Below are 23950 nucleotides of genomic sequence, written 5' to 3'. Positions count from 1 at the left end.
AAAGGCATGGCTTAATCTATCTTGTAGACTTGCTTACTACCCCACCCTCTTGAAAGATTTTGGTATTTGAAGAGTGCAGCTGTACTTTAGCTTGATCTGTGGAATATTTGTTTAATTACAGGTGAATCCACTTCTAGAAGCCTTTGGTAATGCCTGTACTGTGATGAACAACAACTCTAGTAGATTTGGTAAACTCATAGAACTTATCTTCTCAGAGGACGGGAGTCTGCTGGGTGGTAAGTTCATTATTGTAGTTCCCATACTTACGTGTGTGAACAATTTTCAGGACTATTCTCTTTTTAATGCAGCATGCCTCCTAATTCATGGTAATTTTTCAATCATGTAAATTTTTAGGATGTATTACGAAGTGAAAAATTGTCAAGTGAACAAAGAAAGTAATTAACACATTAAAAACAGCATGAAAATTACGAAAATCTTTATATGTGATATAATTACAGCCACTATAACAGAGCATATGCTGGAGAAAAGTCGGGTTGTACGGCAAGGTCAAGGTGAGAAAAACTTCCACATCTTCTATAACCTCATGTGTGGATTCACTCCAGAAGAAAGGCAACGATACTTTCTTGATAAACCAGAAAAATACAGGTATATTACTATTGTATATTGTACATTATCTTAAAATGTGGTTTATTAACATTATATACATGTATACTTAAATACAGATGGACCTCAGCAAGGTTAAACTGAAAGAAGTGAAAAACTTGATGGATTAGTACAGGAGAGAGATAACTAGGTCGGACTGTACTTAAGTCAGAAGTTTTAACCCAGTGCAAGGCTTTGTGGAACAATTTTACAGAACTGTTTACTTTCTTTACCACATTATTTGTTGTACTGCTAGTGAAAATTAATATGCAAACTAACAGATGTAAAGTGCTGCACATTTAAAAAGAGAAAATTATATGTATAGCTGAATAAATCTTATAAAAATGTAAATAAATATTAATAATATATAATATTAATAAACAGTCTTGCTAGATATGCTTCAAAGCTCCTTCTCCAACCCCCACCCCCTGCTTCAAAAAGAAAAAGCCTAAAAACTGTAGAAAAATCAGCCTTGCACAAGGATGTCAAAATTCAAAGGGTTTTGTGCAGACGGAATGTGCCAAAATATGTTGCTATAGCCAACTTTATAAATTGACATTCACATGTACACTGAAGTAATATTGTTATAATTGTTATATAATAGGATCATAGATCCGGGTCATGGTGCCCCAGTTATAGCCAGTGAGATAGATTATGACGGGTACCGTGAAGGAATGGACAATATGAGGAGGATCATGCCCATTGTTGGCTTTACTAGTCAAGTAAGTAAACACTATTTTGTGTTTTTATTTTGTAAAACATGTGTCAATTGGTTTGTAGATGCGTCAAGTATAGTGTGCTGTGTGTGTTGTGTGCTTATTAGCTCGACTATTCGATAAGAATAAGTAGAGCTATTGCAGTCACCCGAGCGTCGGCGTCGGCGTAACCACTTATGTTAAAGTTTTTGTAATAGTTCAAATATTTTCAAAGTCCATAGACATATGGCTTTGAAACTTTGCACACTTGTTCACCATCATGACCCCAACCTGTAGACAGGAGGAGGTAACTCTATCAAGCATTTTGACAGAATTATGCCCTTTTTCGACTTAGAATTTACGTTAAAGTTTTTGTAATAGTTCAAATATTTTCAAAGTCCATTGACATATGGCTTTGAAACTTTGCACACTTGTTGACCATCATGACCCAACCTGTAACAGGAGGAGGTAACTCTATCAAGCATTTTGACAGAATTATGCCCCTTTTTCGACGTAGAATTTACGTTAAACTTTTTTGTAATAGTTCAAATATTTTTCAAAGTCCATTGACATATGGCTTTGAAACTTTGCACACTTGTTCAACGTCATGACCCAACCTGTAAACAGGAGAGGTAAACTTTATCAAGCATTTTGACAGAATTATGCCCCTTTTTCGACTTAGAATTTACGTTAAAGTTTTTGTATAGTTCAAATATTTTCAAAGTCCATTGACATATGGCTTTGAAACTTTGCACACTTGTTCAACATCATGACCCCAATCTGTAAACAGTAGGAGGTAACTCTATCAAGCATTTTGACAGAATTATGCCCCTTTTTCGACTTAGAATTTACGTTAAAGTTTTTGTAATAGTTCAAATATTTTCAAAGTCCATTGACATATGGCTTTGAAACTTTGCACACTTGTTCACCATCATGACCCCAACCTGTAAACAGGAGGAGGTAACTGTATCAAGCATTTTTTTTACTATCAAGCACTAAGAATAGTCGAGCGTTGCTGTCCTACCGACAGCTCTTGTTTTTACTATCAAGCACTAAGAATAGTCGAGCGTTGCTGTCCTACCGACAGCTCTTGTTTCACCTTCCGCTTTCAACATCTGCTGTTGGCTAGCCCAATGTGAAATGGAAGCAGATTGTGTAAGTCTTCCCTGCTAGTACAAAGCCTCTCTACAGACAAGCCCTTTGTAGTGCCTTTCTCTCTTCAAGTGAGTACCTAACATTCTCAGGCTGAATTACAGGGGATTCGGAGGTGGTCGGCCCTAGATGTGCGTGCATGCTAGGCCCACCGTCGTCTGGGCATGCCCTGACGCCCATGAACAGGCCCCCAGCTATGGGTAAATAGCTCCACTGCCTTGTAGATGCCTCAGGAGAGGCTGAGGCTAAGGCTAAACCCCCCCCCCCCCCCCTTCTTGCCAGGATTAAATTTCCGGCATGGTTAAACTAACGGAAACACCAGTCTGATATGCAAGAAGGTATGTTTTAACACTTTCTCTTGTTATGTATAATGCGTTTGTTCTACATTATGATTTGGTTGCCCAGTATTTCTTATGGTGTTTTGTCGACTGACCATTATTTAAACTGAAGCTTGATTGAAAGTATTTTGTCTTATACTATAGCTGAGTCTACAGATTCTAGTTTAGATCTTTAGCAGTTTGGATTGTATAGAACCAAAAATTCCTACCAGCATATAACAGTATGAAAATGTTGCTGTATGAATGTTAAAATGTACCTAATACAAGTGTAACATGTACGGCACTCAAACCCTGTCGGTGAAAAGCTAGCTCATCACCGAGAGTGGTTTATGCCCTTATATATTGGATACTTTCCTATATGTTATTTCATCACCTTTAGTTTTTGCATATTATGGTTTATGCCCTTATATATTGGATACTTTCCTATATGTTAATTCATCACCTTTAGTTTTTGCATATTGTTTATGCTCATTATAGGTATTATGACTTTCTACTAACGTTATTACATTACGTTCCCCTCTGAGAAGTCCCGTGCGGAGACTTGACCTGGGAAATCATTGGGTACAGCAACTCCAGTCAGGCAGTTGTCTACATCCCCCACACTAGCCACCAAATTTAACATGTACAGCACATAAACCACTCTCAGTTGTGAGCTAGCTTTTCACCGACAGGGTTTGTGTGTCATACATGTTACACAAGACTGATTTATCTGTTAAATTAATAATTTATTTGTTGATATATATATTATTGTAGGATATGGATGTAGTGTTTGCATTACTGGGTGCTATATTACACCTGTGTAATATCGAGATGGCAGTCGAACCTGAATCAGAACAAGTGATGGTGATGAATGAGGAGGAAATTGATTTCGGTAAATAAATGTATATGTACAGGATTATAACAAAATTCCCTTTCATAAAAAAAGAAAGAAAAGGATGAAATTCAGGACAAATGCTACAAAATCAAGAGGTTTTAGGTTCAAGCTATAACCTGGACATTTCTGATTTAGTTGAGCAAGCAATTTACCACATATACTGTAGATTTATTTTAGCCAAGTGTAAATTAGTATCTTCAAAAGTGGAATAAGTATGTTACCTCTATCCCAAACTTGATGAATTAAAAATTTTGATGGACACTTATTCTTATCTGGATATTATAGGACTTTGTGAGACATTTTTGAACAACAACTTTTCAGACAATGAATTTCAGTTTAAAGGTTATCAAATGTTTCGTTTGGATAGGAAAACACATGGTGGTGGCCTATTTTATATGTAAATGAAAATTTTTCATGTGTTTCTAGGCTTGATCTACAAAATGATGATATTGAAGCTATCTGGCTTGAAATCAAGAACAATCTACAAAAACCATTTATTTTTGGATATATTTATTCTTATATAATGTTTTTTCCCTAGATTTTCATTTTACATGTTTCTTAACTATATTGTATTTGTAATTATGTTGTTGTTTATCATACCTTTTGTTTGTAAATGTTTATATTATGTACATTGTATATTTGATAGAGGCTCATAGGGAAGACTGGGCATGCCCAACTATGTTGCCTCTTTAAATAAAGTCTTTATTATTATTATTATTATTATTATTATTATTATTATTATTATTATTATTATTATTATTATAATAATGGCAACTTTATCAATGGTCTAAAATAGTTGTAATTTTTAATTCTATAATAAAGATAAATAGTAAACATGTATACTGTAGGAATGAAAGGAGATTCTTGCATCACATTTAATTATACTAAATTTTAGTTGTACATGTAATTTTTTTTCAGCAATTAAGTTGAGTTATTCAGTTATGACAGTATCCTTGAATTATTCAGTTATGTATTCATATTTACAGCTGCAACCTTACTGTCTGTACAAGCAGAAGATTTAATCACAGTTCTCATGGCAAATATTAATTGGGTTAGAGGTAAGTGGAAATATTATATTAAACTGTTTGAATCTCAGTAATTATAATAATAAACTTGAGTCATATATACAGATCCAGACATCCATGTTGGTTGGAACAGACTGATTGACTAGGCACAAATGTGCTGGTGGTTCTTTGTTTGAACAGGTCAAATAGGTAGATTCAGTTGCCACAAGCAATTTAAAGAAGATAAAAGTAACAGCAAGACAAATTTCTTTAAATGTTACAATAGATATTTGAAACAAATATTTTTATCTTATATGTCCAAATTTTAATGTTATTGTAGGTGAGCGTATAGTTTACATAAAGAGTTTAAACCAAGCGGTAGATGGACGGGATGCGATGGCTAAGGCTTTGTACAGTAGACTATTCTCCTGGATTGTTCAGCAGATTAACTTTATGCTTCATGAAGATGAACAAAGGTAAATAGTTTAGGTGAAAATTCTGATGTATAGTTTTTCTTTGATTTGTTAAGAGAAATTGGAAAAAGGAGTTTCGCTGCTTGTCATAGCAATATTTGTAATTTTGAAGAAAAATCATGATTAAGGCTATTTTTGGATGATAGTTTTGTTAATCCAAAACTCAGTAGCTGCTGGTGCAGTTTGATTTAAAGGCACTTAAAAGTGTATTGTTAATTGTTATATAAACTAGCATTCAAGACTGAGGGAAAAATTGTCTATGCTAAATCAGCCTTTAAAGAGCCAGCTACATTTATGCAGTAACACCAGGCTCTATACTGCTTTGTATTTTAATATGGAAGTCCCTTAATTTTTAAATGGAATACTCTATATTCAAACAGGGTCTTTCAAATAGAATGGTCTGGAAACATGCTATGTAAACTGTTCTTGCTACAATTAAACATGTCTCGGTATAACTCGATATACTTTGCTATATGCAAATTATGTAAGTGTTCAAGAAAAGGGCGAAAGAGTTTGATTCTTAGCAGGGCTTAACCATTGCACAACTTAAAGGGTTAATGCCACTTAATTGATAAAGTATTATTCATGTGCCATTTCTATGATAAATGATATTATTTCAAATACAGAAGAGAAAATATAAATATATTTCAGGGAAGGTGAGAGGTATGTTATAGGCATCTTGGACATGGCAGGGTTCGAACATTTCCAGGTGAACAGTTTCGAGCAGCTGTGTATTAATTCAGCCAATGAGAGGCTACAACATTACTTTAACGAGCATATTTTCTCATTGGAGCTGAGAGAATATCAAGCCGAAGGAATCAAACAACCAAAAATAAAGTTCTCAAATAATGATGAACTGCTGAATTTACTGTTCCAGGTTAGTTGTTAAAACATGGTTTTTCACATAACCGGCCAACTTTTGCGACTTTTGTGAAAATTGTATGGCACGGCTGTGTATATGTTTTGATGTTATGTCATTTGCATTGCACAAACATAGCATAAAAGCATGCTAAATAATTTAGTGTTAAACTATAGGTGGGTCAATGAGTGAAAGCTTCAATGATAAGTTTCAACAATAAGTTTATTTGCTAATCAAGTTTTAAAAAAAACTTTCCTATTTCATTTGACACAGATTTACCCTTCTTTTTTGTAGAAACCTATGGGACTTTTTTCCCTCCTAGAGGAAGAGTGCTTGTTGGCCAGGACTACTGACATGTCATTTATAGACAAGTTAAACAAACAGATGTCAAAACCAGACCTCTACAAGAAGTCCAAACACAGGGATCCAGTCTTTGGAATTGTTCATTATGCTGGCTTGGTATGTGATAATTTATATATCAGATGACTTGGTGAACTAATTAATATATAAGATGATTTGGTGAACTAATTAATATATCAGATGACTTGGTGAACTAATTAATATATCAGATGACTTGGTGAACTAATTAATATATCAGATGATTTGGTGAACTAATTAATATATCAGATGATTTGGTGAACTAATTAATATATCAGATGACTTGGTGAACTAATTAATATATCAGATGACTTGGTGAACTAATTAATATATCAGATGAATTGGTGAAATAATTAATATATCAGATGACTTGGTGAACTAATTAATATATCAGATGAATTGGTGAAATAATTCATACATATCATATCAGATGACTTGGTGAACTAATTCATATATCAGATGAATTGGTGAAATAATTCATATATATCAGATGACTTGGTGAACTAATTAATATATCAGATGAATTGGTGAACTAATTAATATATCAGATGAATTGGTGAAATAATTAATATATCAGATGATTTGGTGAACTAATTAATATATCAGATGACTTGGTGAACTAATTAATATATCAGATGAATTGGTGAAATAATTAATATATCAGATGATTTGGTGAACTAATTAATATATCAGATGAATTGGTGAACTAATTAATATATCAGATGAATGTGATATAATTAACTTATCACAAAAACCATGGTGCAGGAGTGTAATAGAGCCATTTTAATAAAAATGATATATTGTAATAATAATTTGACATGATATTATTTATTTGGTATTGAAACATAGCGTTAAAGCACTGTAGGCGAATCAATGAAAAAAAGACTCTATTATAACTGTAAACTGTTCTTACTTTGGATATGTGATATACAGAATGTTACATTTATGTAGATTTGATACTTAATTTATTGTACAAGTTGAATTTAGTAAATTTATATATTAGATGAATGTGGGATGATTTATATATCAGATGAATGTAAAGAAATAATTATATATCAGATAATATATTTTGAATATCAGTCAACTATGTGATAATTGATATATGAGATGAATCTAAAATAATTCATATATCAGATGAATTGGTGAAATACTTTATATATCTGATGAATTGGTGAATTAATTCATATATCACCTGCATTAGGGAAATAATACATGTATCAGATGAATGGGGGGGGGACATATATATGATAAATGTGAAATAATTCATATATTAGATGAATTGGGGAAATAATTTATATATCAGATGAATTGGGGAAATAATTCGTATATCAGATGTTTGGGGGGGATTCATATATCAGATAAATGTTAAATAATTCGTATAGCAGATTAATATGAAATAATTTATATATAAGATGATTATGAGATAATTTACATATCAGATAAATGTAAAGTGTATCATATATAGGATGAATATGAGATAATTTATATATCAGATAAAATTTTTGTGTCTATTTTGACAGGTAACATACACAGCTGTAGGATTTCTTGACAAGAACAGAGAAAACTTATCAACTAACATGCAAAGTTTGATGGAAAACAGTAAAAATAATCTGGTCAATGAATTGTTCTCGGCCAAAGTTCTTAATACTGGAACACTAGATTTGAGGTAACGATTTTATATAAATATTTGAGATGCAATTTATATATTTAAGATACAGTTTGTTCTTTTCAGGCATGGTTTATATATTTCATACATGGTATATATAATTTAGACATGGTTTATATATTTTAGACAATGTTATTTTTTTAGACATGATTTATATATTTAAGACATGGTTTATATATTTAAAACATGATTTATATATTTAAGACATAATTTATATATTTAAGACATGGTTTATATGTTTCAGACACAGTTTATATATTTCAGACATGGCTTATATATTTCAGACATGGTTTTATATATTTCAGACATGGCTTATATATTTCAGTCATGGTTTATATATTTCAGACATTGTTTATATATCTAAGACATGGTTTATATATATATTTAAGACATGGTTTATATATTTCAGACATTGTTTATATATCTAAGACATGGTTTATATATATCTAAGACATGGTTTATATTTTTCAGACATGGTTTATATAGTTCAGACATGGTTAATATATTTTAATCATGGTTTATATATTTTAGACATGGATTATATTTTAAGACATGGTTTATATATTTCATACATGGTTTGTATATTTAAGACATGGTTTATATATTTCAGACATTGTTTATATATCTAAGACATGGTTTATATATATATTTAAGACATGGTTTATATATTTCAGACATTGTTTATATATCTAAGACATGGTTTATATATATCTAAGACATGGTTTATATATTTCAGACATGGTTTATATATTTCAGACATGGTTTATTTTTTTCAGACATGGTTTATTTAGTTCAGACATGGTTAATATATTTTAATCATGGTTTATATATTTTAGACATGGATTATATTTTAAGACATGTTTTATATATTTCATACATGGTTTGTATATTTCAGACATGGTTTATATATTTAAGACATGGTTTATATATTTAAGACATGGTTTATATATGTTTCAGAAATGGTTCTGGGAAAAATAAGTGGCAGAGACCAGCTTTCAACCAGCCACAGAAAAGACAATATGCTCCAGGGGACAGCCTTTCTAGACAAGCTGGAAGGAAAATAAGGCAAAAGTATGTAGAATTTTCTCACACAATTCTTAACAATATACTGTATACTTATTGAAATGTTACTTTATGCTTACATGATTTATTATTCCATAAAATTGTTTGGAGCATATGCAGTATTTTATTTGTTGGATATTTGAGATATTACCCTTACATTATAAAAGATAACATTTTAGTTTCATATAGGCGTAGTCAGATTCTAAAAATACCCCTTCCTTCTTTTTTATAGCCCCACATACCTGTAACTTATTGTTTAATACTCTTTCATATCACTTAAACAATTTACTGTTATTCTATGTATTTTCAAATCTATTTCAGAATGAAAGAACAAAAGTCATTTCAAGACATTCCATTTACACCAAACCCTAATTCAGCAAGTGCTCATTTCAAGGTCAGATGTTAAATACATGAATTAACTTATTTTACCTATTCTAAATGATTCTTAAAAGGGGGCTTTTATGATTGGCTGATAAAAATTTCATGTTTATAAAACAGGATTAATAACTAATTGCACCGGTGCTAGAAACTACTCTCGGGTAACTTTTAAGTCGAAACTCAACAGAGCTTCGTTAAAGCTGTAAACATTCCAGTCTGTACCTGCAGTCGGTGTAATATCCTTATATGGTGACATCAAATTACTTGCAATGGTTCAAAATTTGTCAAGAAACTCTTGGTCAGGTTTCTTTCTTGTGAGCAAGTTATCGGGTTAGCTGACATAAAGCTGGTGGTTCTAGTCAAGTTAAGGCTTGTTTATTGCAAGAAGGGGCACCAAATATCTTCTTCTGTCAGTAAAGCTGGATAGATACATCTAACCTTAATAGTGTTGCTTGGACTTAAAAAACTTGAACAAAAAAATATTGAATATTGTTTTTAAAAATCTTGGATAGGCGTAAGAGTTACTTACCCATTAATATTGTGGATGTTGATTTTGTACATGTGAGGAAGTTCTCTAGTCAGCTCACAGGTGGTTGGTGATTGTATACTGAAGACTTTAAACTGTATCAAATTCAATTCCAGGTCTGTTTATATACAGCTTCTTTAAGGCATTAATCATGGCATCACATGTTTATAGTTGAGCATGAGATCAAATGTTGAAATAAACATGTTGTCAGTTACCCATGAGATCAAATGTTGAAATCGAACATGTTATCAGTTGCCCATGAGATCAGATGTTGAAATCAAACATGTTGTCAGTTACCCATGAGATCAAATGTTGAAATCAAACATGTTGTCAGTTACCCATGAGATCAAATGTTGAAATCAAACATGTTGTCAGTTGCCCATGAGATCAAATGTTGAAATCAAACTTGTTGTCAGTTGCCCATGAGATCAAATGTTGAAATCAAACATGTCAGTTGCCCATGAGATCAAATGTTGAAATCAAACATGATGTCAGTTGCCCATGAGATCAAATGATAAAATCAAACATGATGTCAGTTGCCCATGAGATCAAATGTTGAAATCAAACATGTTGTCAGTTTCCCATGAGATCAAATGTTGAAATTAAACATGTTGTCAGTTGCCCATGAGATCAAATGTTGACATTAAACATGTTGTCAGTTGCCCATGAGATCAAATGTTGACATTAAGCATGTTGTCAGTTATCCATGAGATTAAATGTTGAAATCAAACATGTTTGTCAGTTACCCATGAGATCAAATGTTGAAATCAAACATGTCAGTTGTCCATGGGATGAAATGTTGAAATTAAACATGTTGTCAGTTGGCCATGGGATGAAATGTTGAAATTAAACATGTTTTCAGTTGTCCATGAGATCAAATGTTGAAATCAAACATGTTGTCAGTTGTCCATGGGATGAAATGTTGAAATCAAACATGTTGTCAGTTGCCCATGAGATCAAATGTTGAAATCAAACATGATGTCAGTTGCCCATGAGATCAAATGTTGAAATCAAACATGTTGTCAGTTGAGCATGAGATCAAATGTTGAAATCAAACATGATGTCAGTTGCCCATGAGATCAAATGATGAAATTAAACATGTTGTCAGTTGCCCATGAGATCAAATGATGAAATTAAACATGTTGTTAGTTGTCCATGAGATCAAATGATGAAATTAAACATGTTGTCAGTTGTCCATGAGATCAAATATTGAATTAAACATGTTGTCAGTTGCCCATGAGATCAAATGTTGAAATCAAACATGTTGTCAGTTGTCCATGGGATTAAATGTATTGTCGAAATCTTACATTGGACTAGTTCATATTGATAATCGTATTTTTTTTCTCCTTCTTTGTTCTAGAATTCTCTCCAGTTGTTAGTAGACAGATTGAAGACGTGTGAGCCACAGTTTATTAGGTAAATATAAGTACACATTTACAAGTTTGTGCCTGAGTTAACAATTTTGTTTTCATGCTAATCACGTATTCATATAAAATGAATCGACAAAATACAGGAATGTTGCAAATATGTAGTTTTAAAAGTTTGAAGAAATTGCTCAGGGTAGTCAATATAATTATATATTTGTTCTTAGAAAACAGTTATAACAGTGTGTTGTGCCGTACATGTATTGACCATTTTACTGAGTGTTAGTTTTTAAGGAGAAAATTTACAAGGAAATTGGGCATCGTTTAAAGAAATTAAAGAAAACATTTACGAGCAAATTGGCCTTCGTTTCAAGAAAATTGCTGCTTTTTGTGTCAAATTATAATTATGTAAATGAATTTTTGAAAAAGATGAAATTGAAAAATTCCTTTGACACATATTAAATGTAGTGCTCCATAAATTGCAGATTTTGAAAGAAAATGAAAATATCTGAATGTTTCTTTTTATAAATATATAAATTGATCGAGTCAATAATTGAATCATAGCAAATTGATGATTTTATTTTAGAAAATTATTCTATAATATTTTTAACCTGGTTTGGTACTTAACATGAGTGTAGCCTTTCAAGATTATTCCAGAGTTTTGAATTTTAAGACTCTAAAAGATATTTCCTTCATAAATCTATACAGAATGAAAATTACTAATAAATACACGTTTTTCAGAATTTTCGAAGTAGTAACTTTTAACTAATACTAGTAGTATATGCTAAGCAGACAGAACCATTTAGCTATGAATAAATGTATTTTTGATATTGTATAAATTTGTATAAAAATTGTTGTTTATATAGCTATAGTGTATGGTGATCAGGTGAGAGCATGTTTCATGTTAGGTGTTATGTGCCGATGTTAGTTGTATTGTGCATTTTACACACAACAATTGCTCTACTTTTATACACCACTGATGACAGAAGGCATATAAAGTGATAACACAAATAATATCTGTCATATGTTGCGGTTTAGATCCCGATGGGGACCCGCCCATTGGGCAGTAACGAGGCTTGCTGAGTTACCACCCATGGGTGGATTCCCGAAAGACAGATATTCCAATTTTGTCAGATATTTTTTCTTGCCTATTCTACCATATTCCATATATTTTAAACTCTTAACCTTAATAAAACAATTTTCCATGGAAATTTATGTCATTACACCCATAACTATTTTCTTACAACAGCGTATGAAATTACAACTGAATTCATAACGGTAAATTAAGCCATCGAAAGCATGCCATCACACAGCACACAACTTATCTGGGACCCCCCATGCCAGATGAAATTTCCAGCATGGGTAAAACTAATGGAAACACCAGTCTGATACGCAAGAATATTATTGTGTTGATATGCTTAGGATTATCTACTGTTTATACCTGAACACAAGTTGCGTGCTTTCAATGATGTCATTCCTGAATTAAATTACGTTCTTAAAATAAATTAACATCATTTTGACATTCTGAATGAAGTTGTACATTCATATGCTATTATAAGAAATAAGTGCTAAATGAAAATATTTGTTTTTGTAAGTTCTTTCTGAAATATGATTTCTATGTAATATGCAAAAAAAACAAACAAACACCGGCTGCTGTAACAGACAGGAATATCTAGTTTGCAGAAACCCGGCAGAGCCTCGTTACCACTGTAAACAGTTACCCTCGAGCTAGATATTCCGGTCTGTACCGGAATCCGGTGTAAGATCCCTATAATATTTATACACTTGTTTCCAAGATTTATAGAAACATTGGAAAGAGTTTGTGACTTGTTGTTTATAAACTTATCTGTAAGGATAGAAATCCCTAATCTCTATAATAATATGTATTGTAATATGAAGCATGGTTTATAAATAAATAAAATATGGCTGGTAGAGTTTTAAAGGGACTCAACTGTGGTTTTTTGACATAACCGGACTGGCAATATTTTTTCAAGATTAATGTTCCATTTGGCATAGGTCTAGACCAGAAATGTGTGCACAAAATTCCAGATCATTCACTCACTCTGTTATTTCCATAACAGTTATTATAATTGTAAGAATTGACATACATGTAAATTGGAAAGTTTTGCAATGTTTTTCACTCAAATTGGGCTAAGAAAAACACAAAAAGTTCTTATCCAATTAAATTGGAGTTTGTTTCATTTAGCAGATTTTTCCATTTCATGTGCTTCACTTGATTTATGCAAGAATTTCAAATTTTTATTGTAAGTTTTTAGGATTTTTTTACCTCAGTGGAGTTCCTTTAATGACGTTTAATGATTTAATGACTAAATTGACCAAGTAAAGCAGTTTGGTTTAAAATTAAACTGCTCAATAGTTTAGTGAAATTTTTATGTTAAATTGTTTTAATTTGTAAGGTAAGGGGAGGTGCACACTTTACTAGGAAATATATTTATCTATTTTACTTAAATTTATTGCAAATGGTACACAAGTGTTGCATGATATTGGCAAAGGGAAGTTAGAAAGTGTTACTGACCATTGAAAAGAAATAATGTATAATTTACAAAATAAGGTTTCACATCAGATGTAAATGTCATTTTATAATCAGTAACGTAACAGAAGTATCAAATTGAAGCTTCTGTAGATAGTCAACATTTAATTTTATAAAATTTTAGTTCTTGTTCAAGTTAATTGCCATATGGAATTTGCATTTTTATGCTCTGAAATTTATTAATTTATTTTGTGGAGCAAATAGATGCTATTTTGGCCTTCTTTCCATTCTTTGTCACAATTACTTTACATTTTTGAAAACACATTAAGTTTAATTCATTAACTGATATTCTTGCATAAAAACTACATAATTAAATGCTCTGAAATATACATAATTGGAGAAGAAAAGATGCACTGACGGATAGATTCTGGTGATTTCTTTTCTCCTTTCGATTGTTTAATTTGCGTAACTCAGACTGCAAAGTAAAAGCATCTGGTAAAATCAAAACATAACTTTCAAATGATGTCACACTAGGACATGGAAACCAAAGTGTCTTAATACAAAATACAGATAACAAAGGGCAGAAATATCTATTAATTAAGTTGTTTATACTTTAATGCAAGTATAGTGTTCAGTTGGCTGGATCACTGTCAGTGAGGTTGAAAAAAAAAGGTTTTTCTACTATCACAATAAAGACAATATTTTTAGGTTTGTCAGAGCAATATTTTGGGAGTATGCCTTGGCATTACCGATATTCCTGATTTGTGCTTGAATGAAAAATTATTTTGCCTGAACCTGCATGGAAAACCCAGCATTAGATAAAATGTTAGATTCCCATATTAATAAATCCCACATAAAGCTGTTATTGTGGTGCAATTTATGCTGCAATTTGGTTAATAAACATGCATGCTGTAAGACTGGGGATTCTATATACCCTATATATTAGTTTCCTAGCTGATTAGATAGGTAGTCTCATTATGTATGTTCAATGGGAAACAGAAAAAAAATGCCCATAAGATGATTAGTGGCCTAGAGGTTAAGGGGTCTGCCTCTCAGCCGATGGATTGATGGTTCAAGCACTACTCAGGGTCATGACCTCATTCTGTCATATGGCACTTGACACTGGTCTGGTCCAGGAAGCAGTCTTGAAATTTTTCAGTGTAAATAATATATATACTCACAGATAAGGCTCCTTCCCCTTGTGGTTGACGGGTTGCATTTAAGAGTTGCAGCATCAGAATTACAGCCATGGTAACTTATCCATGCATGATCAAAAGAGGTGGCTAAATTGGTTCAAAATAATAGAGTCCGTGCATCTCTTAGCTCCAGCAAGTGAGGTGGTTTTGACCTGTCATGTGTGTTTCTTTAAGTTTGTAACACCCAAGGTTTCTCAAAATCATCTTTCTTGTCTATGACCTAAATTCTGACAGTGCATAATAAAACCAAACAAAACAAAAGACAAGGCTCCTTTTGAATCTGTTGTACTGGTATGACTGGTAATGAATGAAACCACATATCATTCCAGCTTATGGTAAAAGTTCTAGAAATATACACATTTAAGATGCATATAATATGAATGGATATGCAATACTTATAAACCAAATTGTTTATCTTTTTATGATACTAGGTCTATAATTATGCTTTAAGGTAAATTTTACACATAATGATATAGGTATGAAAGTACAAAAAATTTGACATCAGTCTGTGACTTCTGCAATTTGACTTATTGTCACCAGTGTAGAGTCAGGCTCGAGCTAGCACATCCATGCAGGTCTGGCCGGGCTCTATACTGTTGGTAGCTCAATTTTTGTGTTTTTTTATTGAAATTCTTTAAAATTAGAATATACTATTTCATTTTCAAAAGCAGTGAAAATCCATGACACAAACTCGGCAGGTTATGGGTTTATATATGAAACAGTTGAATTGTGACTACCAACTTTGTCACTTTCTTTATTTTATGTAACTGATTTGAAAAATTGTAAGATTTTATTTTGGCTCATTCACACTTGTTTTTTATTTTTAAAGGCACAGAAACTGGTAAAATATATATCACTTTGAATTTTCACTGTCCTGTTGTATATGTTTTGTCTGAATGTGTATAATTTAAGAAACATCTGACATATTTTATCATGAAAAATAAGTTTTAAAAAAAAGTACCAGAAAGGACAGTTAAGAGGCCTTGAATTCAGCCTTAAAATACTTTGCTGGTTGTAATTTTGGTGTTGTAAATGTTGTTTAAAACCGGTAAACATAACTGAAAAAAATATGAATGAAAAAACAACAAATACATGAACATGGTTCGTATGTGAGAAGATAGGGTGGTTTGGAGATCGGACATAAATTCTAGCATCTGATTGGCCATTGAAGATATGTGTTGATAAACTAGTTTCCAGATTAACCCATGTCTACCTTGATCAAGGGTTGGGTTCTCACTTGACAATAAAGTATAATTATTGTTATTTAACTGTTAGTCTGTAGGCACTAACTGTCAATCTACTCATGCCACCAGTGCAGACCGGGACATCCATGCCGTCTGATCGTTGTCTGCACTGTTCACTATTCAGTCAGTACATATTTTGAAAATTTCCCTAAAATTTGTAATGGTTTAAGATATTTAGCAGTTTTAACTTGAATGGTAAAGAAGCTTTTTGAAATTCATAAACTAACTCAAATTTATAATTTATGATAGTTAATACTTACCATGTCAAATGAGTGTAACAGCGGTATTTAGTTTTGGGATAAGGTCTTTAAAGAATGACATAACCTTCTGCGTCAACATGTTTTAATATCAAAGCTGCACACCTCCAGATGAGCCAAAATATATCAAGAAAATCAAACTTTGGAAAAATGTACTAAGATTTTAAGAAAAGTAAATTCAAGTTATAATTAACATATTATGTGTGATTAATGACTGATTTTGCTGTGTTCATCATGCATATTTCTAAAACAGTCTCTGTAAGGGCTATTTTCTCTTTTTAGTAATTTACCTGGATTGTATTAGCACCGATTTCAATGAGTAAATTACTTCCTTTAAGTTCCTTCCTTAGTTCAATTCTCAATATTTTTCTTTTAAAATATGTTTTCAAAATTTTCATAAATTTATCATGAATCTGGAGGCATGCTGCTTTAAATGACACATTTCCTTAAGAAGTTAAGATCAAATTTTTATCTTTCAGATGTATAAAACCAAATCATCAGAAATTACCAAACAGTTTTGATACAAGACTGGTGTCCGAGCAGTTGAAGAGTACAGGTGTACTTGAAACCACGAAAATCCGGAAATCGGGCTATGCCGTTAGATTGCCATTTGATGTGTTCATGAAGAGGTTTGTGCTTTAAGATCATTCTTACATAATTTTCCCTTACACCCATTGAAAATGTATTATGGTATTGTCCTGCTTTGAATTTGGATTGGTCCATTTATAAATTAAGGTTTTTCAAAATCAAAATATTTTAATTAAACACAAGCCTGTAAAGAGTTTCATTATTTCAGATACCAAATTATAGCTGTTGTCCATTAGCAATATAGCAATTACAATGACTATGCTTTTCAAGTACCAAAATATAGCATATAATGAATTTGCTATGATTAATATAGCATTATAATGAATTAGCTATGATTTCGAGCATTATAATGAATTAGCTATGATTTCGAGCATTATAATGAATAAGCTATGATTTCAGATATTGAAATATAACATTATAATGAATTGGCTATGATTTCAGATATTGATTTTTAGCATTATAATGAATAAGCTATGATTTCAGATATTAAAATATAGCATAATAATGAATTAGCTATGATTTCAGACATTGAAATATAGATTTATAATGAATAAGCTATGATTTCAGATATTAAAATATAGCATAATAATGAATAAGCTATGATTTCAGACATTGAAATATAGATTTATAATGAATAAGCTATGATTTCAGATATTGAAATATAGCATTATAATGAATTAGCTATGATTTCAGACATTGAAATATAGCATTATAATGAATAAGCTATGATTTCAGATATTAAAATATAGCATAATAATGAATTAGCTATGATTTCAGACATTGAAATATAGATTTATAATGAATAAGCTATGATTTCAGATATTGAAATGTAGCATTATTATGAATTAGCTATGATTTCAGACATGGAAATACAGCATTATAATGAATTGGCTAATATGATTTTAGATATTGAATTGTAGCATTATAATGAATTAGCTATGATTTCAGATATTGAACTATAGCAGTATAATGAATTAGCTATGATTTCAGATATTGAATTTAAACAATATAATGAATTGGCTATGATTTCAGATATTGAACTATATCGCATATAATGAATTACGCTTTGATTTTAGATATTGAATTATAGCATTATAATGAATTGGCTATGATTTCAGATACCAAACTATAGCATTATAATAAATATGCTATGATTTCAAATACCAAAATATAGCATATTATCTATAAGCTATGATTTAAGATACCAAACAATAGCATAATAATGAACTGGCTATGATTCAGATACCAAAATATAGCATTCATGTATAAACTATTAGCTATGATTTCAGATAACAAACTATAGCATAATAATGAAATGGCTATGATTCAGATACCAAAATATAGCATTCATATATAAACTATTAGCTATGATTTAAGATACCAAACTAAAGCATAATAATGAACTGGCTATAATTCAGATACCAAAATATAGCATTCATGTATGAACTATTAGCTATGATTTCAGATAACAAACTATAGCATTAATGATTTATTAAATTGGCTATAATTTCAGATACCAATGTAAAGCATTAATGATTTAATAAATTGGCTATGATTTCAGATACCAGTATATAGCATATCCTATGACAGCGTCTCTAGAACCAAGTTCTAGATATTGTAATGTTATAATCAAGTGTGCCAAATTATCCGATGTTCAGATCGGTTTATCCAAAGTAAGTAATATTTTGTATTTTTTTATAAAAGCATAATGGATATAATGCTGGACTGTTTCTAAAAAAATTTTTTACTGCTAAATAGAAATTCTTGAAATAAATTGTATATGAGTATTTCTTCTTATAATAACTTACCATTCAAACTTAAAGTCTTTAGACGTCACTTGTGCTTTTTAATTTTGACAATGTCACTCAAGAATTGGGTCAATCCTGAAATTTCTGAGAGTCATTGTTGGGTACTGTGTAAAACATGTTATTATATGGCACATAAATGGTTATATGTCACTCAGACACTCTCTAGGTCATTTTGGCATCTTAACGAATTTGCTGTTGGATGATTCCTCCATGGGAGTAGAATCACTAACCTTAGCTTGGCTATTGAAGGAAGACCTCTAGCCGAGTAGAATTGCTGACCTTTCATAAGTAACCTGGACAGCTTCCCTTCATTAGATTATTCAAAGTACATGTTGGGGATATGTACACATTGTGTTGAGGGCCAAGTGATTTCAAAGCAAAGAAGCACTGTGTGCCATTGAGGACACCAGAGTTAGCAAGTGTTAACTTTGATTATAGGCAAAGGGTGAAGATATATAAATATAGAAATTAGAATTGACTGTTATTATAGATATTTATATTTCATGACTGTTAATACAGATAATGTCAGATATGTATGTTTTTATAATTAAGGTGTTCTTAAAGTACTGGCAGAGCGATCATCTAAATGCTATAATGGATGATATCATAGGGCGCGTTGTACGAGCACAAGCAAATATACGTGCATGTCTTGATCGGAGAAGGTTCTTGTACCATTTACGTATGTCAAAACAAGACGCCGATGAGGTCCAAGTATTGTCAAACTACATAGATCACCATGGAGACCAGTTCTTTCAGACAATGATGACACAAGATCATCATGACGTTTCTAGGGCAACCAGAGACAGGCTTGGCAGGGAAGTGGTAAGAATATTAAAATTTGCTGAATTATATACATAGTTTAATAAGGGGAAAATTTGGGAATGAATTAATCCTCCGGTATTTAGAGAGTTCCCATTTTTTCAGCGTCCGGTTTTCTTAACTTTCACTGTATGAGACATGTACCAGTAAGAATAAGGCATACTTCAGTCAGATTTATTTATAGTCTTGCAAAACATACTTCTGTAAGATGTATTTACAGAGTCAGTAATGCATACTGGTGTTATATATATTTTTACAGTGTCTAGTAAAGCTTACTTTTGACATTTTAAATGTTTTTTTTTTTTTTACTGCATAAAATTCAGTTACAATCGCCTATGAATGGTTACTATGGTAACCAGGGAGATTCTAGACTTCCAGATGTGTTTTCACCCAGTCCTATAATTCAAGGTGGAACAGTAGGCTTTTATAAGGTATTGTATTTTAAGTTATGATAACTTTTTACAGCGGTAATGAGGCTATGCTGTATTTTTGTGTGTATAAATTTTCACAAGAAAAATGTTTAGAGAAAATTATGATATATTGTTATTGGGTGAACTTCCATAAATATGTATGTTTTGTAACTGTTTTTTTTATCTTGGTTTTTTAACTTTAGCACACAAATTTATTGCTTTGACCACTGCTATTACACTTCTGTTTTAATACAGTACTTAAAAAAATTGCGAATGTGAAAGAAAAAACAGTTTGCTGCTTGAAAAAGTGGTGTTTAACCCTTCAAAATGTCAGAAATAACATTTGGTGCAGTACGCTATTTATGATATTGTTTTCGAGTGTTATTTTAATTATGTTGGGTTTTTATTCCAGCATATTTTACAACAAGTATTGGATAGATATCATGACCTTGACCCTGATGTGTGGTGTAAGATGTTTTACATGGAGTATGACCGTCCTGTTGCCAAGTTTTATATCTGTGATAAAGAAGTTTATATAGATGGATCGTATGAAGAATTTGATGGCAAAAGGTATTTTATGGAAATATTTTGCAAATTTTTTTTTTTGGTATCTTTTTGCACTGGTGTGGGTGGATTTAAGTTTGAAGGAGGAATGGGGCAAAACCAGCATTTAAATCCACAGCCTGTGGTAATAAATCTGTTGTGAATGTGTCATTGTTAATAAAAATTCACACATTGACCTCATATTTTCATTCTTTACAAAAATTAGTTTTCACTTGGTTATCATATCATTTATATAACCTTATTTTATATGCAAAACTGTATGTTGGTATTATCCCATTTTTCCTCATATAAAGGAATTGTGCAGTATTTTAAAGTCATTAGAATGATGTCAACAAGTTATATGGACGTAAAATGGTTGTTTGCAATATTATCATCATCTTGTGGCTCAGTACATATAAACTATTTATAATGGGCCATATAACCTGTCAAAAATCTTTATAACTTATGATGCATGCATATCTCTATTTATAAGAATTACAGAATAAGCTAACAAATGTCATGTTGTATTTTAGGATAGGTCTTGGTGCATTTAAGAATCCACAACGTGATGAAGTTACTGATAAAATCAGGACTTATATTGGAAAGGTAATAAAAAGTTTTTTCCTAATTATTTCCCAGATACTTTAAATTTAGATATGCATAGTTCTACTACTCAAAAAAATAGAAGTGGAGCTATTCTACTCACCCAGGTGTTGGCATAATTACTCGGTTTAGTTTTTTTTGATGCAACTTCATACCTCATTAACAACTGAATCTCGAAAGTTCACAAGTCTTCTATTCTATTATCTAAGGTTACTATTCAATTAACTATTCAATTCACATAAATTTACAAATTTTGACTAAAGTTTACCTCTTTGTGGACTGAAAAAAAATTCTGCATAAAGTTTGTTATATCTACCTCTATAAGCTTATAATTTCTTGCATATCAGACTGGTGTTCTGGTGATTTTAATACATGCTGGAAATTGCATCGGCCATATATTATAGTCTTTGTGCCAGCATGGTTATGGTCAAATCTATTGCCTCTCACTGCTGTGCGTTTTTTTTTATCCATCAAGGACTCTAGATTCTTTCATCTGAAGAAGCTATCCAGCGAGTTATGGGAAGGGCAGTGGTTCTACTCAAGTGTCTGCTTGTACCTGAAATAATGCATTTCTGGGCACCAGAGGTCGTTCAACAAGTAAAGCTGGAAATTGACTATACTGTCTTTACAGTGTCAGTGTGTCTTTCAATTTTTCATTATCACAAATTTATTGTACTGCACAACTGCTTTGCTTGATTGAAATTAAACTTGAGCTCTGGAACTGACTAACATAAAATTGTTACAAATATATACATATTTTCAGGGTATTCGTATTATAAAAGAAGCAGATGGTAGTTTATCTGCGACAAGATACGGGAAGAACGACATCATAGTGAAAGGTTACCAATATCCAGCAAGCCATTGTCTGTCAGCAGACGTCATCGTCAACCAAGGCAGACTTCCTTTTGATCAAAATGTCAAGGTCAGTTCTTTCATTTATTCGTGACAAAGGGCTTCCTAACCGGCATTTAGATTTTTTCACATATCATTTTCTTGATTGTACATATTTTTCCTGGAGTTCATTGTTGCTGCAGATAAAACTTGTATAACTGTTTTGACATTTGGATCATATATGTATATATTTAGTCTTTTGTGTTGTTAAGATGTATATGGAATTTATTTTGAAATAGAATTCATAAAAGGTTTTTATATTTTTATCTGTAAAATAAAAAAAAATCCCTTAATGGAGAGGGAAATTCCATTCTATATGGAGAAAAACTCCTAATTGTATAAAGGAAAATATTTCATTTTGTCGAGAAAAACTCACTGTTTCAAGCTAAATTATTGTGTCAAGAAAAATCCCTCATTGTGTTCAATTGTGTCAAGAAAAATACGCCATTGTCCCTCATTGTTTCAAGAAATATCCCTCATTGTTTTAAGAAATATCCCTCATTGTGTCAAGAAATATCCCTCATTGTGTCAAGAAATATCCCTCATTGTGTCAAGAAATATTCCTCATTGTGTCAAGAAATATCCCTCATTGTGTCAAGAAATATCCCTCATTGTGTCAAGAAAAATCCCTCGTTGTGCAGAGGAAAATCCCTCATTATGCAGGTAAAATCGCTCATTGTGTAGGAAAAATCCCTGATTCATGTATTTGTAGAGAAAATTCTTTCGTTTTTGCGAGAAAAATCCCTCATTGTGTGGAAGAAATACCATTATTATGAAGAAAAACTCCCACATCGAACAACTATCTTCTTTTCAGATATTTGATATGGAAGAATTAAAGAGTCATATAGGTATATCTATGAGAGGCGAGGCATACGACAGAGAACGATTACTAATGTTGTCAATATGTGGCCTTAGTTTTATAGAAGACAAGGAAGATGATCCTTCTACACCCATGCTGGCCTGGTATATAAACTAACAGCCACTTGAGATCTTAGTAGTCTGACAAAGGTAAAGTGTGCAAGTGTAACAGTAATATATTAATTAACATCATACCTTTGAGTGTATCAATACATCACTAGTGCAAGATTATTCTAAGCTGAGTCGACTATATGCAACATATTACGAGGCAGATACAATTAATAAACACTCTTCTTTATATGTGTATATATTTATAACTTTATAAGAGGCTCATATGTATTAGATCTAGATATTCGACTGAAAGAGATAATGTGCATAAAGTCAGTTAGTATATAAACACCCTCGAGTAGCTCCCACATAATCAGCAACTGACACCGAAGTTAAGATATCCTGCAAGGTAAGTGCCACGATAACAGTTTTCTTAGGATGTCTTGCATCCGATCCTTAGGTGACGTTCTAAGAGTTAGATTCCTCGAAAAATGTATAGTAGTAAATATCAGTATACCATATAAAAAGCCCACGACATGATGTAAAGTACCAGCAACTTTTGACATTTCGTAAGTAATTAGTTACGGCTGAGAGGGTAATGTGCATATGATCAACGTCCTTATAAAATCTACCCTGTGGGCGATTGCTCACAAACGTTTTATATACATTTCACGTTATACATGTTCTGAGAGATTCGTAGTGTGAATTTGCACTATTTAAATATCACAAATTGACTCAACAACACCTAGAAGGCGACAATCACTAAAAATAGCTTTATTCACCACTTTTTAAAAGGTAAGAATGCAAATATACAATTAGTGC

The 23950-nt window shown here is 31.7% G+C and overlaps 1 protein-coding gene across 1 annotated transcript in view; it reads left to right on the top strand.

Annotated features, from left to right (window-relative positions):
- Positions 1-23198, top strand: part of LOC132712998 (myosin-IIIb-like) — a 35102-nt gene extending 11904 nt beyond the window's left edge. The window contains exons 6-25 of the mRNA XM_060695436.1: positions 122-236; positions 459-606; positions 1208-1325; positions 3542-3659; positions 4649-4720; positions 5007-5142; positions 5791-6016; positions 6293-6457; positions 7897-8042; positions 9000-9113; positions 9426-9498; positions 11369-11424; positions 17040-17189; positions 18710-18821; positions 19509-19778; positions 20099-20206; positions 20598-20755; positions 21262-21334; positions 22095-22253; positions 23037-23198. Coding sequence (XP_060551419.1) covers positions 122-236; positions 459-606; positions 1208-1325; positions 3542-3659; positions 4649-4720; positions 5007-5142; positions 5791-6016; positions 6293-6457; positions 7897-8042; positions 9000-9113; positions 9426-9498; positions 11369-11424; positions 17040-17189; positions 18710-18821; positions 19509-19778; positions 20099-20206; positions 20598-20755; positions 21262-21334; positions 22095-22253; positions 23037-23198 — 2679 coding nt within the window. The remainder of the gene's footprint in view (positions 1-121; positions 237-458; positions 607-1207; positions 1326-3541; positions 3660-4648; positions 4721-5006; positions 5143-5790; positions 6017-6292; positions 6458-7896; positions 8043-8999; positions 9114-9425; positions 9499-11368; positions 11425-17039; positions 17190-18709; positions 18822-19508; positions 19779-20098; positions 20207-20597; positions 20756-21261; positions 21335-22094; positions 22254-23036) is intronic.
- The last annotated feature ends 752 nt before the right edge of the window (positions 23199-23950 follow it).

This window comes from Ruditapes philippinarum, unplaced genomic scaffold (genome assembly GCF_026571515.1).
Source record: "Ruditapes philippinarum isolate M1 unplaced genomic scaffold, ASM2657151v2 ctg3235_1_1_1_1, whole genome shotgun sequence".
In the NCBI taxonomy this organism is placed as follows: domain Eukaryota; kingdom Metazoa; phylum Mollusca; class Bivalvia; order Venerida; family Veneridae; genus Ruditapes; species Ruditapes philippinarum.
The sequence above is the reverse complement of the archived record's forward strand: the minus strand, read 5'-3'. Positions and strand labels throughout refer to the sequence as shown.